Source organism: Trematomus bernacchii, unplaced genomic scaffold (assembly GCF_902827165.1).
Source record: "Trematomus bernacchii unplaced genomic scaffold, fTreBer1.1, whole genome shotgun sequence".
Taxonomy (NCBI): Eukaryota; Metazoa; Chordata; class Actinopteri; order Perciformes; family Nototheniidae; genus Trematomus; species Trematomus bernacchii.
Genome location: NW_022987477.1, coordinates 3,431,231 through 3,451,880, shown reverse-complemented (window position 1 = coordinate 3,451,880; position 20,650 = coordinate 3,431,231). Strand labels below are relative to the sequence as shown.

Sequence of the window (20,650 nt, the reverse complement as noted above, 5' to 3'; positions counted from 1 at the left end):
CCCCCCCCCCCCCCTAAACCCTGTGGGACACGCTGAATGGTTTTATCCATCTTTTTTCAAATGTTCAATCATAATCTGACCTTTGCAGCTGGGTTTGTCCATCTTCGCTCAGTGAAGCAACCAGAGGGAATCCGGAGTTTGTTTGACATCAGTATCAGAGTCAGGAGCTGGATATAACAATCTAGAAGCTTGTTATTTCCTTTTAATGATTAAAGGGGCCCTATTATGCGCATTCTCAGGTTTCATATCAGTATGTAGTGTCTCTACTGGGACATGTCTCCATGCTTTAATGTTCAAAAAGCTCTGTATTGTTCTCATACTGCCTGTGCTGCAGCACCTCTTTTCACCCTCTGTCTGAAACCAGAGCCCGGTCTGCTCTGATTGGATAGCTGGCCGGCTCTGTTGTGATTGGTCAACCGCTTAGAGATGTCCCACCCCCATAGCATATCACGTACAATGTGTTGGAACGCTAGCCAATAGAAGCGCAAGTGTTACATAGTGAAAGGGAAAACCCCAAAAAGCCAAATAGGGCCCTCTTTATTAATCCAAGCAGATGTATACAGTAGTGAGTGTATGTATGATCTATGTTCAATGTGCATTGTAGAGTTGTGTGATGCAGCGGCCTAAGACAGATGTCCCTGCAGGGCAATAACATCCATCTCAGCTCATCTCAAAAGGCTTCCTCATGTTATGAGTGACTGCTGGGCGTTAACCTCTGCACGGTCCTTCCTTTAACGGAGTGCTTCCACGTACACATGTGGGGTCGTTAGTTTACCTTGCTGTCATGCGACACCATTAGAGTCACATGTGTCACGGTGTGGATGGGACTCAAAGTGGGGAGGAGTGTCAGGATGGCGTTTTAAGTGTCTGTTTTCTTAAGCTTTTAGGGATGAATCCTTGTTGTTCAAGGCAGTTCTGTTTTTATTGTTGTTATATTTCCTCATTATTCAGAAATTGTTCATGCCATACTGTGCCACAATATGTCTGATTTGTGTTTTTGTAAGAGGTTGACAGGCTATTACATCACTTTGTGTACTAAAAGCATTTTATTCATGTCATATTTGTTGGAAAACTGTTATATAAAGTTAAGTGAGGTCTGGATGCCTTCCTCAGGCTGCACTGTGTTTAGACTGTCTGCAGACAAAAAAGCAGAGAAGACACAGAACCGTCCTCCATTATGTGACTCGCTTTCATCTGCACGACAAATGAATGGCACTTACTATTCTGCGGAACATGGACCTTTAGGGAACGACAAGAAATTCTGCTTCCCTTTTTATTTATGTTATCACAAAGACCAGAACCAAACATTATTTTCTGTCTCCCTTTTGTAATTTCATTAAGCATTTAGCCCTGAGAGGACATGATGTATACTTTGCTCCAGTGGCACCTTGATACCTGTCACCACAGCAGTGTGTTTTCTCTCCTCACACTTGCCTCTGGCACCCCCCCCCCCCCCCCCCCCCCCCCCCCCCCCCCCCACCCCCCCCCCCCCCCCCCCTCAAGGCCCGGCTGGCTGAATTCTTTCCAAACACAAATCCCTCCTTGAATTTCAATCAGAACCACTGGGATGTATTCAGTCAGCTTTCTGCACTGCACCATATGGTTGCAGAGCTGCAGCTATAAAGAACTTCACATTATTCCCACAAAGAGAGCAAACCCAAACATGAATGTGTGTGTGTGTGTGTGTGTGTGTGTGTGTGTGTGTGTGTGTGTGTGTGTGTGTGTGTGTGTGTGTGTGTGTGTGTGTGTGTGTGTGTGTGTGTGTGTGTGGTGTGTGTGTGTGTGTGTGTGTGGTGTGTGTGTGTGTGTGTGTGTGTGTGTGTGTGTGTGTGTGTGTGTGTGTGTGTGTGTGTGTGTGTGTGTGTGTGTATCCCTGTGTATCCCTGTGTTTTTTGTGCACACAGATAAGACCCCAGTGGTGTGTGTGTGTGTGGCTTTATTACGAAAAGTAATTTTGGAGCAGATCAATACACACAGACAAACTGGGGCCTGTTCTGTTGATCCGCATTGATCCCCTTCTCTGTGATGCGACCAGACACAACACACAGCTTGTTTACTGTCCGCCAGACACCTCCCCAAAACACAATAAATGAGCTATAGCACTCTGCAGGCACCAAGGCTTTGTTTCTGTGGATTTACTAATCATATCACACACTTCCTGGAGCAAAAAACAACACCCTTAGTGACATGTTACCGTGCTGGGTTATGTGTTTCAACCGGTCTACAGTGAGGATTGTTTTTGCGTGTAAGTCTTTGAACCAAATTGGCACCATTTGCATCAAAACAATGCATCCCTTCTTCTTCAGGGTAACCCACACCAGCAGCATTTCTGGAGTCTTTCGTGACTGTCTTTGATTTCAATCTCAAGCAACAGATACCAATTATATGCATTTCACAATGTTATAATTATATAACAAAAGTGTGGGACTTTGACACTGGAGATTTGTGTTCCTACTTTCTGAGTAGTTTTTCTTTTTATCGTGATTTTAAATGTCTAATCTTAAGCACAGGAGAGAACAGTCATATTAAGCATTTTCTTAATGGTTATTTGTTACAGTTTTAAATAATGATAAAACAATGAAGGTGAATGAAAATCATATGTTTAGGCTCAGAGTATCACATTAACACAATTCCTATTTCCTTCTAGCTATACCCTTTAATATATCTGTGGTGTTTTGACCATCTGTAGACGTACAGGAGTAGACTAACATATCTTGAAAGTAGTAATATGTTCATGCCTGGCCTCATAGATCCCTGTAGTGACTTTGCCAACAGCCTATAAACAATTTCCTCCGGGGTGAAGCCTGTTACCGTGGCATCGATGGCCTGCGAGGTGTATTTGACCCCTGACCCCGGCCCTTGATGACCTCAATCAGTCAGAGATCAATGAAAGGTTGTTCATCACTAGTGTGTGTGTGTGTGTGTGTGTGTGTGTGTGTGTGTGTGTGTGTGTGTGTGTGTGTGTGTGTGTGTGTGTGTGTGTGTGTGTGTGTGTGTGTGTGTGTGTGTGTGTGTGTGTGTGTGTGTGTGTGTGTGTGTGTGTGTGTGTGTGTGTGTGTGTGTGTGTGTGTGTGTGTGTGTGTGTGTGTGTGTGTGTGTGTGTGTGTGTGTGTGTGTGTGTGTGTGTGTGTGTGGTGGGGGTGGGTGGGCATTCAGCATCCCCTACAACTGTAACGGCCCGTCCACACAGCAGCGTTAAAAAAAATCTTGGAGGTGGGCGTATCTGAAGCTTGGGGATTTTTTGCGAGCAAGGCACCAACAACCAATCACATGAATCTCCCACCCCCGACATACGAAGCAAAAAAGTTTGAAGTAAACTGGATATAAACTCCCCAAACAGGCGAAAACCTACCACTGTCTCTGCCACCTCCCTCCATGCCTGGCTCCTCCGGTTTGTATCCCGGTAGGTAAATAGGGACTGGTCATAAAGCACCGGCAAACACGCGGTTTGATTGGCTAGCGCTTGAACTGTCAGATTTGCATACACGGGATTTGATTGGCTGACGCTTCCACCTCAGCTTCAAAACTTGAACATTGCTCAACTTTGAATCCTGAAAATCCTGAAAATCTCCGCTCGCCTGCCCACAATGCAGTTCGGCGAAAAGTGAGGCAAAGTGACGTCACCCCATTCAAAGTGAATGGGCAGAAGCGTTTCAAGATTTTTTAACGCTGCTGTGTGGACGGTCCGTAAGGATTCAGGAATGTGCATGAGACGTTGGAAGGTTTCCCAGCACCACTGCAGTTTGAGAAATTACAGATTTTGGATTTTCAGAATGGCAGTTCTGAAATGATATTTACAAATGATGCCTGGCTTCTTCTAATGGTGTTATTTTGGTGATACTGAAGGATCAGCCGCCACATTTGGGGATACTCTCCACCGATCTGTGATGTTGTAAGTGGTATTAATAGACACTTTATATTGGTTCTCTGCAGTGAAGGAAAAAGTACCTAAGCAGATTAACAGAAGTATTATCGATTAGATGTATGTTGTGTATCTGAAGTAAAAGTACTTATTATGCAGCAATTGTTTAGAATGTTATAGAATATTACAATATTATAATTTATTATATCTATCAGAGAACGAATACATGTCAAATCATTTTAATGGTGTAGTTTCCGAATGTGGAGCGAACTTTTCAAAATACTGTGTATATTAAAAAAATACAGTATTGCATCACATCATGTGTTTTTATATGGAAAAGTAGCTAGTACATTTGAGTGTCTAATACATGTAGTGGAGCAAAAGTACAATAATTGCCTCCAAAATGTATTAGAGTAATGTAACATAAAAACGTTAATACTCAAGTTAGGTACAAGTATAAAAGTAATACTTAAGTAAAATACTTAGCAGAGCAGAAGGCAGTTTCTCAAGCTTTAGAATTTTTCTTCATGTGTGTTTTATGCAAAGTACATTTGATTAAGTGTAGCTTTCCTTTAGTTAGCTGTTCAGAAGCTCTCCAAGGTCACCCTGAAGGAGTGTTTTTATGTGGGTGCAGATTCTGCTGCAAAGCCTCTCTGTATTTCTTCCCTTCATCTGTACACAGTTGCTGTAGCTGCTGACTCTCTCTGTAGAGTACACACATTCATCACATGTCCACACTTAATGAAAATGTGCTGCATTTCAGCCACCTTATTTCCCAATTCCAGGCGCTGACTTGCTCTGCCGTTTGTCCAGTTTTGCACCGGCACCCTATAGAAGGGTGAGGTGATGAAAAATAGATTTTTATAATTGGATTTGGTCCACATTGGCACAGGTGGGTTTGAGTGCACAGCGGTGTCCCAGTGGAGAGCCAAACTTCTAACAGACATCTTTTCAAATCCTCACCCAATCCATTAGCCGAGGCCTGAGATGAAAACCCTGAGGTATCAAAGGAAGTCGCCTCTTCTTCGCCTTTTACCTCAAAGAGCAACTCTCTTTCTATTTCAAGAGAGAGGTCAGAAGTTCATATATGAATGTGTGTGTGTGTGTGTGGAGTGTGTGTCTAGACTCCCGCTGAGCAGTGGGAAGTGGCAGCTGGGATGTTGGCCCGGAGGACGCTTCTGTCACCTTGAAGGAGCGTTTGGCACGGTGCCCCGCTTCACCCGTCACTTCCTCTAACACAGGAGGAAGCATGTTGGTGTCACACTGCTGAGGGTCACATGTGACACTTCACCCAGTTTCCCACTGAACTACTTCCCAAATAAACACTATTTAATATATTTAAAGCGCGCTGTAGTTCATGGTAAAATCAGCTAGGGGTGTTATGTACACTGTAGGCTTAAAGGGTAATTCTGGTTAATTACAAATTAGGTCATAAGTTCATTTTTTCTCCATATTCTCTACAAGTTATTATAGCGGAAATAGTCGTGTCAGACATGCAAAGAAAGCAGTTTATTAGGATTAACTTCACTCCCGAGTTCTCTTAACTTGTATGCGGCTTGAATTTAGGTTTATTTTGTCAAACGACTATTCCCAATATCAATAATGTTTATATATGTGACATATTTTCTATTTTCTGTCTTTAGATGTTCCGTACTCCATGGGGCTACTATTCCCTTGTGTTAACATTGAAACCATGTTATCATGATGCATTTGGGCATTATATAACAGCTTGTTTTGTTATGATCAGGCCTACACACATCAGTTGTCATGCATTATCTTTTAAGCATCTTTTCAAAGCAGTTTAGATAATGTGCAAAAACCTGACGCATAACCTGGAAAAAAGTTTTGACACTTCTTCTCTCGAATTTCTTTATTTCATAATAATCATAAAACATGCATTGGTTGGTCTGTTTTCTGAAAAGATTACCCTGATCTATGATGCAACATTGCCACAGCTGTTTGGCTGCTCCTGTCTGATTCAGCTTCACTGTGTATGGGACAGATGCCAGGATGACTCTACATATGCAGAGTGTGCCAGACACTGCTGATAAGTAACAGTGTTTTGACAACCATCAGCCCATAGCCCACGCCTGGTGGAAAGGCAAAAGGCGGAGTAAAGTTCACGATGGAAAGAAATGGAAAGCATTGGGATGGAGTGAGGAAGTAAGAAATGATGAGTGATTGATATAAAAATGTATTCAATGTGTTCAGGGCCGTCCCTGGCCAACATGAGGCCCCACGCAAAGTTATATGATGAGGCCCTCTGTTTCGGGGGCGTCAACGGTGGGGGGTTGTGCTAGTGGAGCCTCGCAGCGCCGAAACCGTGAAGCGCCACACTAATTGCAGCGCATAGGTGCGCCGCATTTTCGGTTCAGTTGAGGCACCCTCCTCAAGATGAGGCCCCCTCCGCAAGGTGAGGCCCCACGCAGTCTGCATGATCGGCCTGTAGGGAGGGACTGTTGAATGTGTTAAGTAGTGAGCTTTAGAGGTGTTTGTGTTGTACTTGGACCGAGGAAGGATAACTGTATTCTCTTGCTTCAAGTCTTTATGCTAAGCTAGACTTACCATTTAACATTGATATCCTTTAAATAAACTACCATGTGTTTGGTCAAGGTAATGAAGGAAACTATCACCTTGTGAGGTTTCACAAGGTGATAGTTTCCTTCATTACAACTTGGCTTATTGATGTCTTTTTAAAGAGGACATAGTATGCACATTTTTAGGTACATATTAGTATTTAGTGTCTCTACTGGGACATGTCTCCATGCTTTAATGTTCAAAAAGCTCTTTATTTTTCTCATACTGCCTCTTTTCACCCTCTGTCTGAAACCAGAGCCCTGTCTGCTCTGATTGGTTAGCTGGCCAGCAAAGTTGTGATTGGTCAACCGCTTAGAGATGTCCAGCCCCCCTTACCGCCTTACCGCCTTATCACCTTATCACGTACATTGTGTTGAAGCAGTAGCTCATAATGTTTAATAGTACCACTATGTTACCTAAGAAAACAAATGGAGGCCAATGGAGGCGAAAAGTTTTCAAAAGTACTTTAGTCTAAAAGCCTTGGTTGAGGACAGCCAGTATTACGAGGCTGCCAGTCACGTGCCACACACACACACGTCTAATGGAAAGGCTACCATTACGCTTGAATTCCTTGCCCGACCACACACACATACATACACACACTCGTGGCGGTGAGTATTGAAGGTTTTCTATGCAGGCAAATTTGATTCAGGAATATGGCTGACCCACATCCAGAGGCTCAGGATGATTAAATGCTACAGTAAAGTCCACACACACTACAGCGCTCTGCCTCAGCTTCCTCGAGTTACACACGAACACACACTAAACCCATTTAAATCATTGTACTGTTCTATGATCCCATCAGCATCCCAGTCAAATCACACACACGCGTTTCTCAAGGACAGGCGGAGCAGCCAAGTGCGATGCAAACAGTGAACAGTGCAATTTAGTGCTCCTTCCCGCTGTGAGTGACACGTGTGAAGCTGCTGCTGTTCAGGAGCTGACACTGATTGCTTTTGTTCTCCCAGGATGACAGAACAGTCTTATTATCCAACTGCATGTTTATGGGTTTTCTATTCATCAGATTGTTCAGTTGTGCTATCTACATGGCGTTGCATTACTGAATAAATCACAATGAGAGATGTCATATTAAAACAAGCTCACGATAGATAGGAAAGTGACATTTCTAATCTGTCTGAACGGAAGACAAAAGACAATCTCTGTTTATTTAAATGTATTGGTTTATAGAAGAAGGGCATTTTATGTGATAGGCTAAGGGGCGGGACATCTCTAGGCGGTGTGACCAATCACAACAGAGCCCGGCCAGCTAACCAATCAGAGCAGACTGGGCTCTGGTTTCAGACAGAGGGTGAAAAGAGGTGGAGACATGTCACAGTAGACATGTCTCCACCTCCTTTTGTGTCCCAGTAGAGACACTACATACTGATTTGAAGCAGAAATTGAAACAGAAGAAACAATAACCTGCTTCTGTAATGAGTGACTGATCAGTCCATAGTTACTACTGGTTGGTTTCTGGTCGTATATTAAAGCTGCCTTGTTTGTCTCATGTGCAATTTTACTTTAGCAGAGCTTTGAGGCATAGGCGTACATACACAATGCATGGACACACCTTAGTGTTGTATTGCAGCATATACCATACCATCATACTATGTGCAATATGTGCTATATGTGCAATATATACATATGCCATTAATAACTGTGTAATATATACCTGGCTGCTAAATCCTAAGAACTGTTACAGGACTTTTATTTTGGAAAGGATTTTTATTTAATTTTTTATATTATATTTTTTATTATATCATAACTTAGTACTTTTTTCTTAACATAGGTAACATTAAGCTGTCTGTGGCTCTTTCCTGCTGTAACGATGCAAATGTCCCCTCTGTGGGACTAATAAAGGTATTCTGATTCTGATATCAGTGGAAAGACGGGTGTCGTAGCTGTTTGAGAGCCCCCAGTGTACAGCAGTGGCTCGTTGGAGAATCCATGTGGTGTCCCTGCTTTCACCCCTCCACACTGCTGAAGGCTAGACTGCAGGAGCTTTATGCACATGAATTAAGGCCAGTCAATACCTGCAGCTCCTCCATCTCTACAGCGTCACACACGGCCGGTCAGGGTGTCCTACACTGCCCCCATGAGGGCACAACCTGCAACTCCCACGGTCCTGGTGATGACTGCGATGAGACTGAACATGGTGTTATACGATGTGTTAAATGTTACGAGTACAAGAGGGAAAAAACATCCCACTTAATTTCATTACACCACCCATTTTATGTCCATTCTTTAATCATTCAGTCCTATCATATCCGTCTGTCTCTGTCTCCACGGTGATTTGTCACCGCAGATACGTCCTCCCTGGCAACAGCTGTAGGCGAGACAGCCGAGGGTGACGCTCATACGAGGTGTGACAGCGAGTGTATTTATAGCCCACACACAGGTAGCCACACACACTTCAGAGGATGCTGCTGTGACGGGAGGAGCAACAAAGACTCCTTTGTTAAAAGCTCTTATTAGCATGGAAGGAAGCTTTCCAAAAAGTCTTTAGGGTAATGTTACATTAAATGTGTTGTGGAATGTCGCTAAAATACACAAATATTTTCAAATATCAAATACCATCCCAAGCTGCTCACTTTGACAGGTTCGTGGGGAGGGTTGCAGTTTTAGTGACACACCAAAGAGTTGCTATGATTGACTGTTCAAAGAAAGAAAATATATGAGGAAAACATGCTGTTTTTCTACTTTTTGAACAACCTAGGAATCGTTTTCTGTTTCCATCTATCCTTTCTATCAAACATGAAGGATGGGGAAAGGCAGATACTGCACATTTAACTGCGTGCCGACTTCATATTCCATGTCTAATGTCAGTGACAATATGGAAGTTGGTTCTGACTGTGACTAGCTTTGTGCTTAGGGCCCTGCAGCTATGTGAAGAAATGTTATCTAATGGTATATTATTGCCTATTGTTTTTAAAGTCAAAATAGATAGTCTTTCTGTTTTGTCACATCAAAAACAGAATTTGGCACGTCTGTGTTTAATAGGACGCCCACGATTTCAGAATGGATCAAAAACTCAAATCATTGGTTTGTCAGTTAATCAAACTGTGTCTCTGTCCTCTCCTCCCCAGCGATGGTGGTCCCTGACGGAGCATCAGAGAGGTGTGGGCTGGGGGATGATCTGGGCAGCGAGGAGGACCTGCTGTATGAAGAGTATCGAGGCTCTGGTCATCGCTTTGGACACCCGGGAGGAGGCGGGGGCGAGCAGCTGGCCATCAATGAGGTAGGCAATATGGAGAGGGCTCTACCAACAAATGATGGATTTCATCAGGGTATTTTCTAAGAAGAAGAACTGCTCTAGGTTGAATGTTAAAGGGGACCTATCGTGCAAAATGCACTTTTTGATGTCTTTTATACATATGTGTCCCCGGTGTGTCGGGGAACTCACGCAGCGTCAGAAAATAAAACCCTCTCCATACTCCATACTGTTTCAGAAATAATCCTTGATAATCCATGATATGGTGTTTCATCACGGCAGTATTTAGTTTAGACTGTAGCTGCCGGGTCCCGCATGAGCTCAGCCCCCTCCTTTTTTTTTTTTAATCAATTTTAAAGCTTTATACCCCAAATCAGCACTTTTGAAACAGGAAGTGAAATAGAGGGATATGAGGCATGGCTAGAATGGGTGATCTGTTTGGTATTTTGAGCAAAACACTTCATAGACATGTTTTTTATATATTTTTATATATCTGAGACCTATGCTATTGCCTAAAAATAGCATGATAGGTGACCTTTAAAGAAACTACATGTATAAATATTCTATGACAAGTCTTTGCGTGTATCGTTTTTTTTGTTTTAAAAAATATAATAAAGTAAATAAAATTAAAATAAGACAACCTACTATGAAAAAAGTATATCAGAGACTAAAGGTGGAAGAGGTGTTACGTTCAAGCAAGATGTCTTACTGCAGAAATGTGTGTAAGAGTGTAATAGTGGGGGTCCCGGGCATTTGAGTAACTGTTGGGAAGAAACTGTTTTTATGTAGTTAAATAGTTTATCGTACCACCACTATCATCCATTAGACTAGAGTTATTTTTAAAGCACCAGTCTTGAATGTTACTCTAAGTTAAGTCTAACTAGTGAAACAGAGCCTGGCCTCCGTGAAGGACAGGAAATGCCTTTTTTCTTTTTGCCTCTGAGACCGGTGGCAACAGCAAGCTCTGAGGTTGCTGGGTTATTCTGTTGTCATGGATACCTGCTCTGGATTCTGTCGATGCACAAGCTCAGCAAAATGTGATTTACTTGAGTTGATAAATGCCCTCTCACAGCTCCTCGGTGAAGCTTGCTAATTAAAAAAGTCTCACAGCGTGACACTCGATCAAGCAGGGGTGTAATTACCGCTGGGGACTTTTCTAAATCTTCTTTTTGTCCCCTTGCCTTTTTTTTAGGAGAGGAGGCATTACGGGATGTTTTAAACTATTATGAAAACATATGAATTTCAGGGAGTAACCAAATCATATTTAAATAAGGAATAGGACCCCTTTGCATTTACATGAAACTAACTTGTATTTGATTTGGTTGTGCAAACCCTTTTATGCTTATATATTAGCAATTACTACATGTTGACTGAGAGGAGTTGCTTGTATCGAGCAGCCCACGGATCATTTACACTAACACTGCAGTTCCCATCATCACTGCGGAACATTTTCTATGATTTCAGCTCATTAGGCAACCTCACATCGAGCAAAAGCAGTTTGCATAAAATGTATGTAAATCACCAGCTCAGTCTTGATTTGGTGATTCTAAAGCGTTTCATTTTGGTTGAATGATGGGGATATCTTAAAAGCCAATCAATATGTCCAGGCAATCAATGCGTTTCCTTTTCCTCCCTGGATGACCAGCGTTCTGCTGCCCTCCTGTGGGACTCGGCTGTCTGTTATCCAGGAACATAAGGAGTTAAAGTCAGGCGTCGACAAATAATGTTGCTGTGTGGTTTCTAGCAGACTGTCTGAGCAGCGAATTAGATAATGGAGACTCGAAGGCTCGGTGTAATGTGAGACGGCTGGGAGACTGTCTTCCAGTTTCCTGTTGAACTGGCTTCATGTGGAGATGAGTGATCCGATCATGTTGCAGATTTGTTGAGTTGAATCCACCTGCATATTGAGCTCATGTCCACGGAGAAATTAAATCGGGAAGCGTGGGAAAACAAAGCTCACTCACTTACCTCATCACATGCTAATTAGTAAAAACACAGGTAGGATAATCATGGGAAATGCTACTGCTAATCCCCTGTAATACATAGCTTCACTCAAAGGGGGAGATAAAAGAGGTGCATTATGGGAAAATTAGCTACTGTAAATTGTGGTGATAACCCTCTGATTGGCGATGTTCATTAAGTGTGCTCCTGGTGAATCCCGGGAGTCTTATCAGGGTAGAAGCAAATTGAAAATCCAGAGTGAACTCAATAACCTGTCTCTGAATGTTGGGTAGACGCATGAGATAGTAATTGACGTCACGAAGGCCCAAACTGCCCAACGACCTGTTTTCCTAAACGGATCCTCCTTGTACGCAGCAAGTCAGGAGCGCCATGTTTTTTGGTGTTCACATCACTGATTACCTCTACTGGAAATGCACCCCTAACCGAGAAGGCACAACAGCTGCCTCCTCGAGCGGCTGCACCTGGAAGATTACAGACATATTCTGCCCATTTTCTGTGTTGTAATTCATTATTTTCTTTCCGTCCTGGGTGAGGGATCCCTCCTCTGTCTCTTCCATTTTCCCTGTTGATTTTATGAGTTTTTCCTCATCCTCGCTCCTGGGGTCTAAGGACAGAGGGTGTCGTATGCTGGACACACTGTAAAGCCCCCTGAGAATTTTTTTTGATTTGTAATATTGGGCTATATAAATAAAACATGACTTTTTTTTATACGATTTGAGACCGCTTGCAATTCCCAATCCATTCTAATCCGGCTTCATCACTTTCCGGTGGGCAAAATCAGACCACACATATCTTTGAGGACCGAGAACTAAGCAGAGTTCATCATTTGGAACTCTATCCCGCATATGACTTATGTATACATTGAGGACTGGTACCTGGTACCCCTGACTTCCTGTCTCTGCATGTGTGTAATGGATAAAAACCAGGCACCAGGAGCACACAACATAATTGTTTGAGCACACAAATGGCAATCAAACGTCTCTTAGCTCTCTCTTATTTTATCTAAAACTACTTTTGTAATCTAATATTTTTTTCATTCTTTCAAGACTACAAATCAAATCTCATATCAATATGGTTTTTTCCAGATCAATATAGACTTACGCTATGTGGATACAGCAAACAGCAGTCAACATTAAACCCCCTTCACATTCACTCACACACACACACACACACACACACACACACACACACACACACACACACACACACACACACACACTCACACTCACAACATTTCCCCTGAGATCCCCCATTATTCTGCATGGCCTCCACCGTACCCCTCCCTCTGTCCCTCTCATCCCATCACCCCAACCCCCTGCCAGACGGGAGGTTGCTATGGCGCTGCCTCAGCTACTCTGGTATCCAGGATACGCTGACACACTCTGAATCCTGATTGGCTGCCAGTTATGCAAGGGTGGGCACACAAAAAAGGAAGGGAAGGAAGGAGAAAAAAAAAGAAAAGAGGTTGATCCTGGATGTTAGATGGATGTCTGAGGCAGCGCGGCTCCAGGCAGAGCACCGAGCACCATTTTAGGCAGGAGAGAAAGGTGGGCTGAGACGGAGGAAGAGGAGAAGGAAAAAAAAGAAGCGAGAGGAAGAACGAACGGCCGGTTTCTTTAAGAGGAAGGAACGCCGGAGCATATGTAGGCTGGAGTGAGAGAACAACGGGCTGGAAACAAGGAGGCAGGGGAAAGGAAAATACGAGGAGGCATGAGCACGAACCGGAGAGATGCTGCATCCCGTCCTCTGTCTTTTATCCTGAGAGAGGAAGCATCGTAAAGGAGGAGAAAGGCTGAACTGGTGGAGCATTGAAAGAAGAAAGGAAGGATCCTGAAAAAGGAGAGGAGGTGCTCACCCAGACTCACACACACGCTGACACAGAAGCGCTCCCAGCCTCCACGGGCAGGCCGGGGAGACGCTGGCCACCGGCAAAGTGGCAGGAGAACCGGAGGAGGTGGCCGCCGGCGCCGAGCGGAGGAGGAAGGCGGCCCTAGAGAGCGGCGAGGGAGACAGCCGGGGGGGGGCACGAGGCGACGCGGTGTGGTGTGGCGGCTCGGCGCTGAGGGAGAGACGGAGGGGGAGGGGCAGCGCGGCCGAGGAGGAGGAGGAGGACGAGGCCAGGGGGCTGATGGCTCGCGGCAGCGGCTCGGGGAGGTGGAGCCGGCAGAAGCTGGGCTTCCTCACCACCATGCTGCGCTGCAACCTCCCCCCTGAGACCCAGAAGGTGGTGGTGTTCATCATCATGATGCTGCTGATCGTCATCAACGTGGTGCTCATGTTCCTGCTGGCCTTCCAGTAGAACGCACACACAGACTAATATACTCTCTCTCACACACACACACACACACATGAACACATTTGGCTCTTTATGAAGATGAACTGAAACACACACGGAGCAAGGAGCAGAAGAGGACTTCCTGGTGGTGAGCGGGGCTGCTGGGATTGATGGGTGTCCAACATGGCAGAAGCAGAACACAGGTACAACCAGGAGAAGATCATATTGTGTGAGAGTGGGTCAATTGTGTACACCAGAAACATGTAAACAAGAGCAATTAAGGGTCCTATGTGTGAAGGGGTTTATCAGGAAGTGTTCTCTCATACCTCTAGTCATCAATGCAGATGGGTGGTCCAGGTGTTGAGATGTCTGCTGTGTGATTTTAGTCTCCACCCCAATACAGTGAAAATGATGTAATTCAGATTGGGGTGCATAAAGGATAAGGCTTATGTCATTCATTGCTTTACTAAATGTCAACAAATTTCATAAAAAGACCTGAAAAAACATTGGTTTAGTCTGTCTCTCAATACTTCCTGAGTTCCCTGACCTCTGTGGCTCCATTGGCTAATCAATACATCTTTATCTTTCAAAAAATAAATAAACAAGTTTCATTTAAAAATAAAGCTTACTAAGTTCCTAAAGCAGCTGGACAAACTTCACTCAACAAGCAGGGAATTGTGTTTTTCTTGAGGTTGTTTTAACGTAAGATAAATACATTTGTGGTGTTACAGTGAGCATATAAGGCAACATAAACATGATGTATGCAGCTTGTGCAGATAGGATTTGTTGACTCAGTAAATACAATATTGTTCCTAACCTTACACTTACTTGTAAATGGAGAATTTCTTAGGTATTTGAGAGGATATTTGGATGATCCAAACCCTCTGAAAGCAGTATAACAGAGTGCTTTCAGGTGATGTAACACACTCTGTGGACACATGGTTAGATAACATGGCTGATTGTGTTCCTAACATAGGACACGGCAGGTTTAACCGAACTGAATAGACTTGTATCATTCATTTAGTGCCATATATTATAATGAAATCGGAATGTAATGTAGAATATACTGAAGTTACCATACAGTCGTACCTCCAAAACATTTTGTATCTGCTTTTATTAGCATTTTCTACAGCATCTAAAGTGCAGCCTCTGCCATGCCACTTGAACATTTATGAGTTTACGTGTCATACACTTTGTTTGACTTGGCTCTGAACACTAGATCTTGTTTGACTGCCTGGTTTGTTTATTTTTGTAAGAGTTGTTCTAAATAAATCTGTCAAGACTACACTGCAGATATTGTAGCAACAAAGGCAACAGTTCTCACAGTTTGGAAAGTTTTCTTTTAACGGTGCTTTTGTGGACTGGATTTGTTATTTAGGAAAAGGATAGTAACATTCTGTTATTGTTTAGGGGTCAGATGTTCTCACCCAGAGAAGCTGCTTTACCACTTGGTAGACAAACATAATTTGAGGGAATCGTCTTCGCTGCTCTTTTCTCTCCTACCTGTCCTTATGCTCCACTATTCAGCGAACCAATCAAATCACTGTCTGCAGCTTAGATGTATGAAGACGATCACACTTATCTTGTTTCCATTGATAATTCACTGCAGGGCAAACACCACTCTGCTCTTTACCTGTCCCACAATGGGACACTCCATACATGTCATTATTTATTGATTTTTAGCACCAAGTTTGATTTTAATCAGCTGTTCACAAACGTCTCTGAAATAAAGTTGGTGCCTCATCATGTGTTTGTACAAATCTGTGAGCTTTTTAAGTAGAGGGATTTCAGATTGTTTTCAATGTAATAATATTAGTGTAACATTATCCTAAAGTGTATTTTACTTCCAGGTATTATTCAGGTCCCTCATTTGTTTATGTTTCTGTGCCTAGAAGAAGCTGTCTGACCCTTAAAGTCAGACAACATATGTTTATACCCGACCTACGCTGACTTCAGCTTCAGGGGCACAGCTGCTTGTGTATTAGCCATGGCTGTTACCATAGTGACCTTTACTCATGCTATATGAGCACTGTGATGATGCTTGACCTGTTTACGTGCAGCTCGATGCTCACTATCCTCACATTAGAAACGGGACGGTGTGCTGTCATGAAGTCGCGGAGGATTCAGGAGAGAAGGGCAGCACCGAGGCAAGATCATGTGGGAGGGTTGCCTAGCAACAGCCGTATCGTCTGTTTCCCTCATCGCCATGATGGATCACAGGAGCCAGATCGCAGAAACATATAAAACGGCTGTCTTTCAAATCACTATCATCCGGACCCTCCAATCAGATCCTGCTGACGGGGTCCAGCAGAGTCTGTGTTGCCTCTGAAGGAAAGAGAAGCATAATGGACGCCTCTGTAGAGACCGGGCCATGTTGACGCAGTAAAACTGGTGGTGTGTACGAGGCGGTGTGAAATATGACCACTGCAGTGTCTTCATCAATAACACCGGCTCCATCTCCTCTTCTGGTGTCACACTTCCTCTGCTGTCTCTCCGTCCACTTTCACCTTCATTGATTTCTCATTCTACACTCAGACTTCACCGCAATCAATGTCTGCTCACTCTGCCCTGCTTGTTAAGCTTAATAAAGTTGGAAGGCATGGACTGACCCTGTGTGCGCTGAATGAAGGGCTTTCCTTTGACCTTATGCCTTTTTTAAAACTGATTTCCCTGAACATGCCTTTGCTGAAAATACAAATTCTATCGAGGGAACATTATGTACCATCGCTGAGAGTGCATGATTTGGGCTGTAAATGGGCTGACTGAACACAAAAACATTGCACACAGTATGACTTTGTAACACTGCAGTCCATTTTTTTAAACATCCACAACTATCAATCGTATTGTTTTTGTTTTCCAAGCTCTTAAGAGTCAGCTTCTTTTTGTCCCATTATGCAGTATATAGTGTGATAACACTGTCCTTCAAAACCATACAAAAAAAAATCGACTTTGTTCGCATGGACCCACATTAAAACATCCTAAGATCCATCATGTGTCGAGGAAACGACACGAGACGCTGATGATCCTCTGACTTGTAATCCTGCACCACCATGAGGTTAACATATTTTTTTAGTAATATCTCAAAATTGTAATAACTTTAAAATCAATACGAGTAATGGTTACACAAATGTTTGAGGAGTGTGTTGCACTGACGTCGTTCCCTCAGTTAAACCCATCCATCCTTTTAGTGGCTGGTTGTTTACGATGGGTTTTCATTATCTGATTAAATGTCCAACACTGCAGCAGCACATGATGACCTCTGACCCCCTCTCCTTCCTCTGCAGCTGATCAGCGATGGCAGCGTAGTGTACGCCGAGGCGCTCTGGGATCACGTCACCATGGACGACCAGGAGCTGGGCTTCAAAGCCGGGGACGTCATCGAGGTAGTGGATGCCACGAACAAGGAGTGGTGGTGGGGTCGCATCGTGGACAGCGAGGGCTGGTTCCCTGCCAGCTTCGTACGGGTGAGACTACCTCCATCACTGATCCAATTACCCCTGCAGGCGGCTCTTAATTGCTCTGTTTGATTGATGACTGCTCCTGCTGCAGTGACACCAGAACATTAACCTTCAACCGGTTATCAATACTCCTGTAGAATTAGAGTTCTGTTTCTTTTAGTGAAGACATTCCTCATGTAAATATAATATGTTATTGCACATGGGGTTCAAAATGCTTGTGCGTATTTGATTTATGTGAAGATATAATGTAAAATTAAAGGCAAGGCAAGTTTATTTATATTGCACTAGGGCTGTGCAATTAATCGTATTTTAATCGCAATTACGATTTTGGCCTGCCACAATTACGAAAACAACATAATCGAAAAAAACAATTATTTTGCTTTGCTAGGTTGTGACAGTGCACTGCAACATATTTGATCTCATTAATTTTGGTCTCATTTATTTGTATTTATATATGTTTAGTAGCTTGTGGAAGTGCGCTCCAAAATATTTGTTGATCTTGTTTATTGGTATTTATTATTTTGATATTATTTATTTAAATGTATAATTTATTTTATTTATTTTTGTATTGGTTTTTCAGTTGAATTATACGTTCAGGGTAATCAACAGTTAAACAGATACTGTTCAAATTATTATTTGTATTTGTTTTAAAGTTCAATAAATAGATTTTTTCAAAGTCAATGAATAATCGTATTTAATAATCGTGATATCAATTATTGACCCAAATAATCGTGATTATGATTTTTGCCATAATCGCACAGCCCTATATAGCACCTTTCAACACAAGGCAATTCAAAGTGCTTTACAAAAATGAAAGACATGAAGAAGCATTAAGAAACATATTATAAAATGGCATTTCTAAGCAAAGATAATTCAAATTGAATAACAAAGGTACATGAATTAAAGTGACAGTGCAGTGTGAGATACACACATGCTATCTTTTTAGCAGACATAGTTTTCTATCACCTCACTTTCTTTCTACTTTCCTTTTTAACTTATCCTTTAGTTATTTCAAGTGTTTCATGCTAAACAAACCCCCCTTTAGAACATTCTAATCTGCAACCCGATATTCCGAAAATTCAACGGATCCTGGCCGTATTTTTGTAGCATATCAAATGTATTTGCATTATAGAGATGCCGAGGTGTTTATTGGGAAAAATGGTTGTTTAATAATTATTTTTCGTGTCCTCCTCAGTTGCGTGTGAACCAGGATGAGCCCATGGAGGAGTATATGGCCCACTTGGAGGGGGCTCAGGCTGGAGAAGAGAACCGGGCCGGTCTGGGTCTGTTGCTGGGACCTGGTCTACCCTGCAAAGAACAGATGAGGACCAACGTCATCAACGAGATCATGAGCACAGAGAGAGACTACATCAAGCACCTGAAGGACATCTGCGAGGTCTGCATCACATCATGTCAAAACATCATGATTTGTGTTCCTTATTGTTAAAAAACGAATACCTCAACCCCTCATCTGTCCAACCTGTTCTGATTATTTTTTCTGTTTCCCTCAGGGTTACATCAAACAGTGCCGCAAGAGGACAGACATGTTCACTGAAGAGCAGCTTCGGACCATCTTTGGCAACATCGAAGATATCTATCGATTCCAGAGGAAGTTCCTGAAAGGCCTGGAGAAGAAATTCAACAAGGAGCAGCCGCACGTCAGTGAGATCGGCTGCTGCTTCCTCGAACACGTAAGCAGATTCAAATAAGTCAATCCACAGTAGTGTACAAATATAGAAAAGATGGCACACTGAAGTAAGGTAAATATTGTTTTCGTAACACTATCTTGTCGTCTTGTGTGCAGCAAACAGATTTCCAGATCTACTCAGAGTATTGCAACAACCACCCCAACGCCTGCATGCAGCTCTCTAAGGTCATGAAGGTCAACAAGTACGTGTTCTTCTTCGAGGCCTGCCGACTCCTCCAGAAGATGATCGACATCTCGCTGGACGGCTTCCTGCTCACTCCGGTTCAGAAGATCTGCAAGTACCCTCTGCAGCTGGCTGAGCTGCTCAAATACACCAACCCACAGCACAGGTGAGATCAAACTGAGATCAGGAGAACCACCGGTGCATTTATGGGCTAGGGTTAGCTTTGAAAGATGCTGTTGATATCGATATTTATCTTGTAAATACCTTGGAAATAGTAGTTTGACAAAATCTTATCTTAAGTCAAGGTCCTCACTTGGTAAAGAAATTAAAAAAGGTTAGACACTGTTGAAGTTTTTGGTCTTTTCATGGATTTTTTCAAACAAAAACAAATATATAGAACATAATCCTTTAAGCTTCATCTTGACTCACCAACTGCATGTCACTCTATGATCTTTAGGGACTATAAAGATGTGGAGGCGGCCTTAAACGCCATGAAGAACGTGGCGAGGCTCATCAACGAGAGGAAACGGCGCCTCGAGAACATCGACAAGATCGCCCAGTGGCAGAGCGCCATCGAGGACTGGGAGGTGGGGAAAGAGGCCTTTCTGTCAATCTCTCGCTCTGCAACAGAACATGGTAGCAATTTACGTGTGTGTGTGTGTGTGTGTGTGTGTGTGTGTGTGTGTGTGTGTGTGTGTGTGTGTGTGTGTGTGTGTGTGTGTGTGTGTGTGTGTGTGTGTGTGTGTGTGTGTGTGTGTGTGTGTGTGTGTGTGTGTGTGTGTGTGTGTGTGTGTGTGTGTGTGTGTGTGTGTGTGTGTGTGTGTGTGTGTGTGTGTGTGTGTGTGTGTGTGTGTGTGTGTGTGTGTGTGTGTGTGTGTGTGTGTGTGTGTGTGTGTGTGTGTGTGTGTGTGTGTGTGTGTGTGTGTGTGTGTGTGTGTGTGTGTGTGGATCCATGCAGGGAGACGACATCCTCAGCAGGAGCTCTGATCTGGTCTTCTCAGGAGAGTTGAGCAAGCTGTCCCAGCCTCAGGCCAAGAGTCAGCAGAGAATGCTCTTCCTCTTTGATCATCAGATGGTCTACTGCAAAAAGGTGACTCAGCACTTTGCACTATGTTATGCTGATGATAGGGGTAGAAATGAAACACATCTTCATCACTCAGTCAGCCTTCTAAAGCCTGGCTGAACTTCCTTTACCGTTGCAGGACCTGCTGAGGAGAGACATGCTGTACTACAAGGGACGGATGGACATGGACCACATGGAGGTGATAGACGTGGAGGACGGGAAGGAGAAGGACTTCAACATCAGCGTGAAGAACGCCCTGAAGCTGCGGTCGCTGGATGGAGACGAGGTCCACCTGCTGTGTGCCAAGAAGCCCGAGCAGAAGCAGCGCTGGCTCCGAGCCTTCTCCGACGAGAGGACTCAGGTCCAGCATG

General features: G+C 43.4%; 1 protein-coding gene across 4 annotated transcripts in view; it reads left to right on the top strand.

Annotated features, from left to right (window-relative positions):
• Window positions 1–20,650, top strand: part of arhgef4 (Rho guanine nucleotide exchange factor (GEF) 4) — a 70,147-nt gene that overhangs the window by 46,739 nt on the left and 2,758 nt on the right. For all 4 annotated transcript variants that reach the window (XM_034146888.1, XM_034146881.1, XM_034146899.1 and 1 more), the window contains 8 exons: window positions 9,526–9,677; window positions 17,172–17,351; window positions 18,541–18,741; window positions 18,857–19,036; window positions 19,150–19,382; window positions 19,674–19,803; window positions 20,175–20,306; window positions 20,419–20,650. The exon at window positions 20,419–20,650 is cut by the window's right edge and continues 12 nt beyond it. In XM_034146888.1, the coding sequence (XP_034002779.1) occupies window positions 9,526–9,677; window positions 17,172–17,351; window positions 18,541–18,741; window positions 18,857–19,036; window positions 19,150–19,382; window positions 19,674–19,803; window positions 20,175–20,306; window positions 20,419–20,650 (1,440 nt within the window). The remainder of the gene's footprint in view (window positions 1–9,525; window positions 9,678–17,171; window positions 17,352–18,540; window positions 18,742–18,856; window positions 19,037–19,149; window positions 19,383–19,673; window positions 19,804–20,174; window positions 20,307–20,418) is intronic.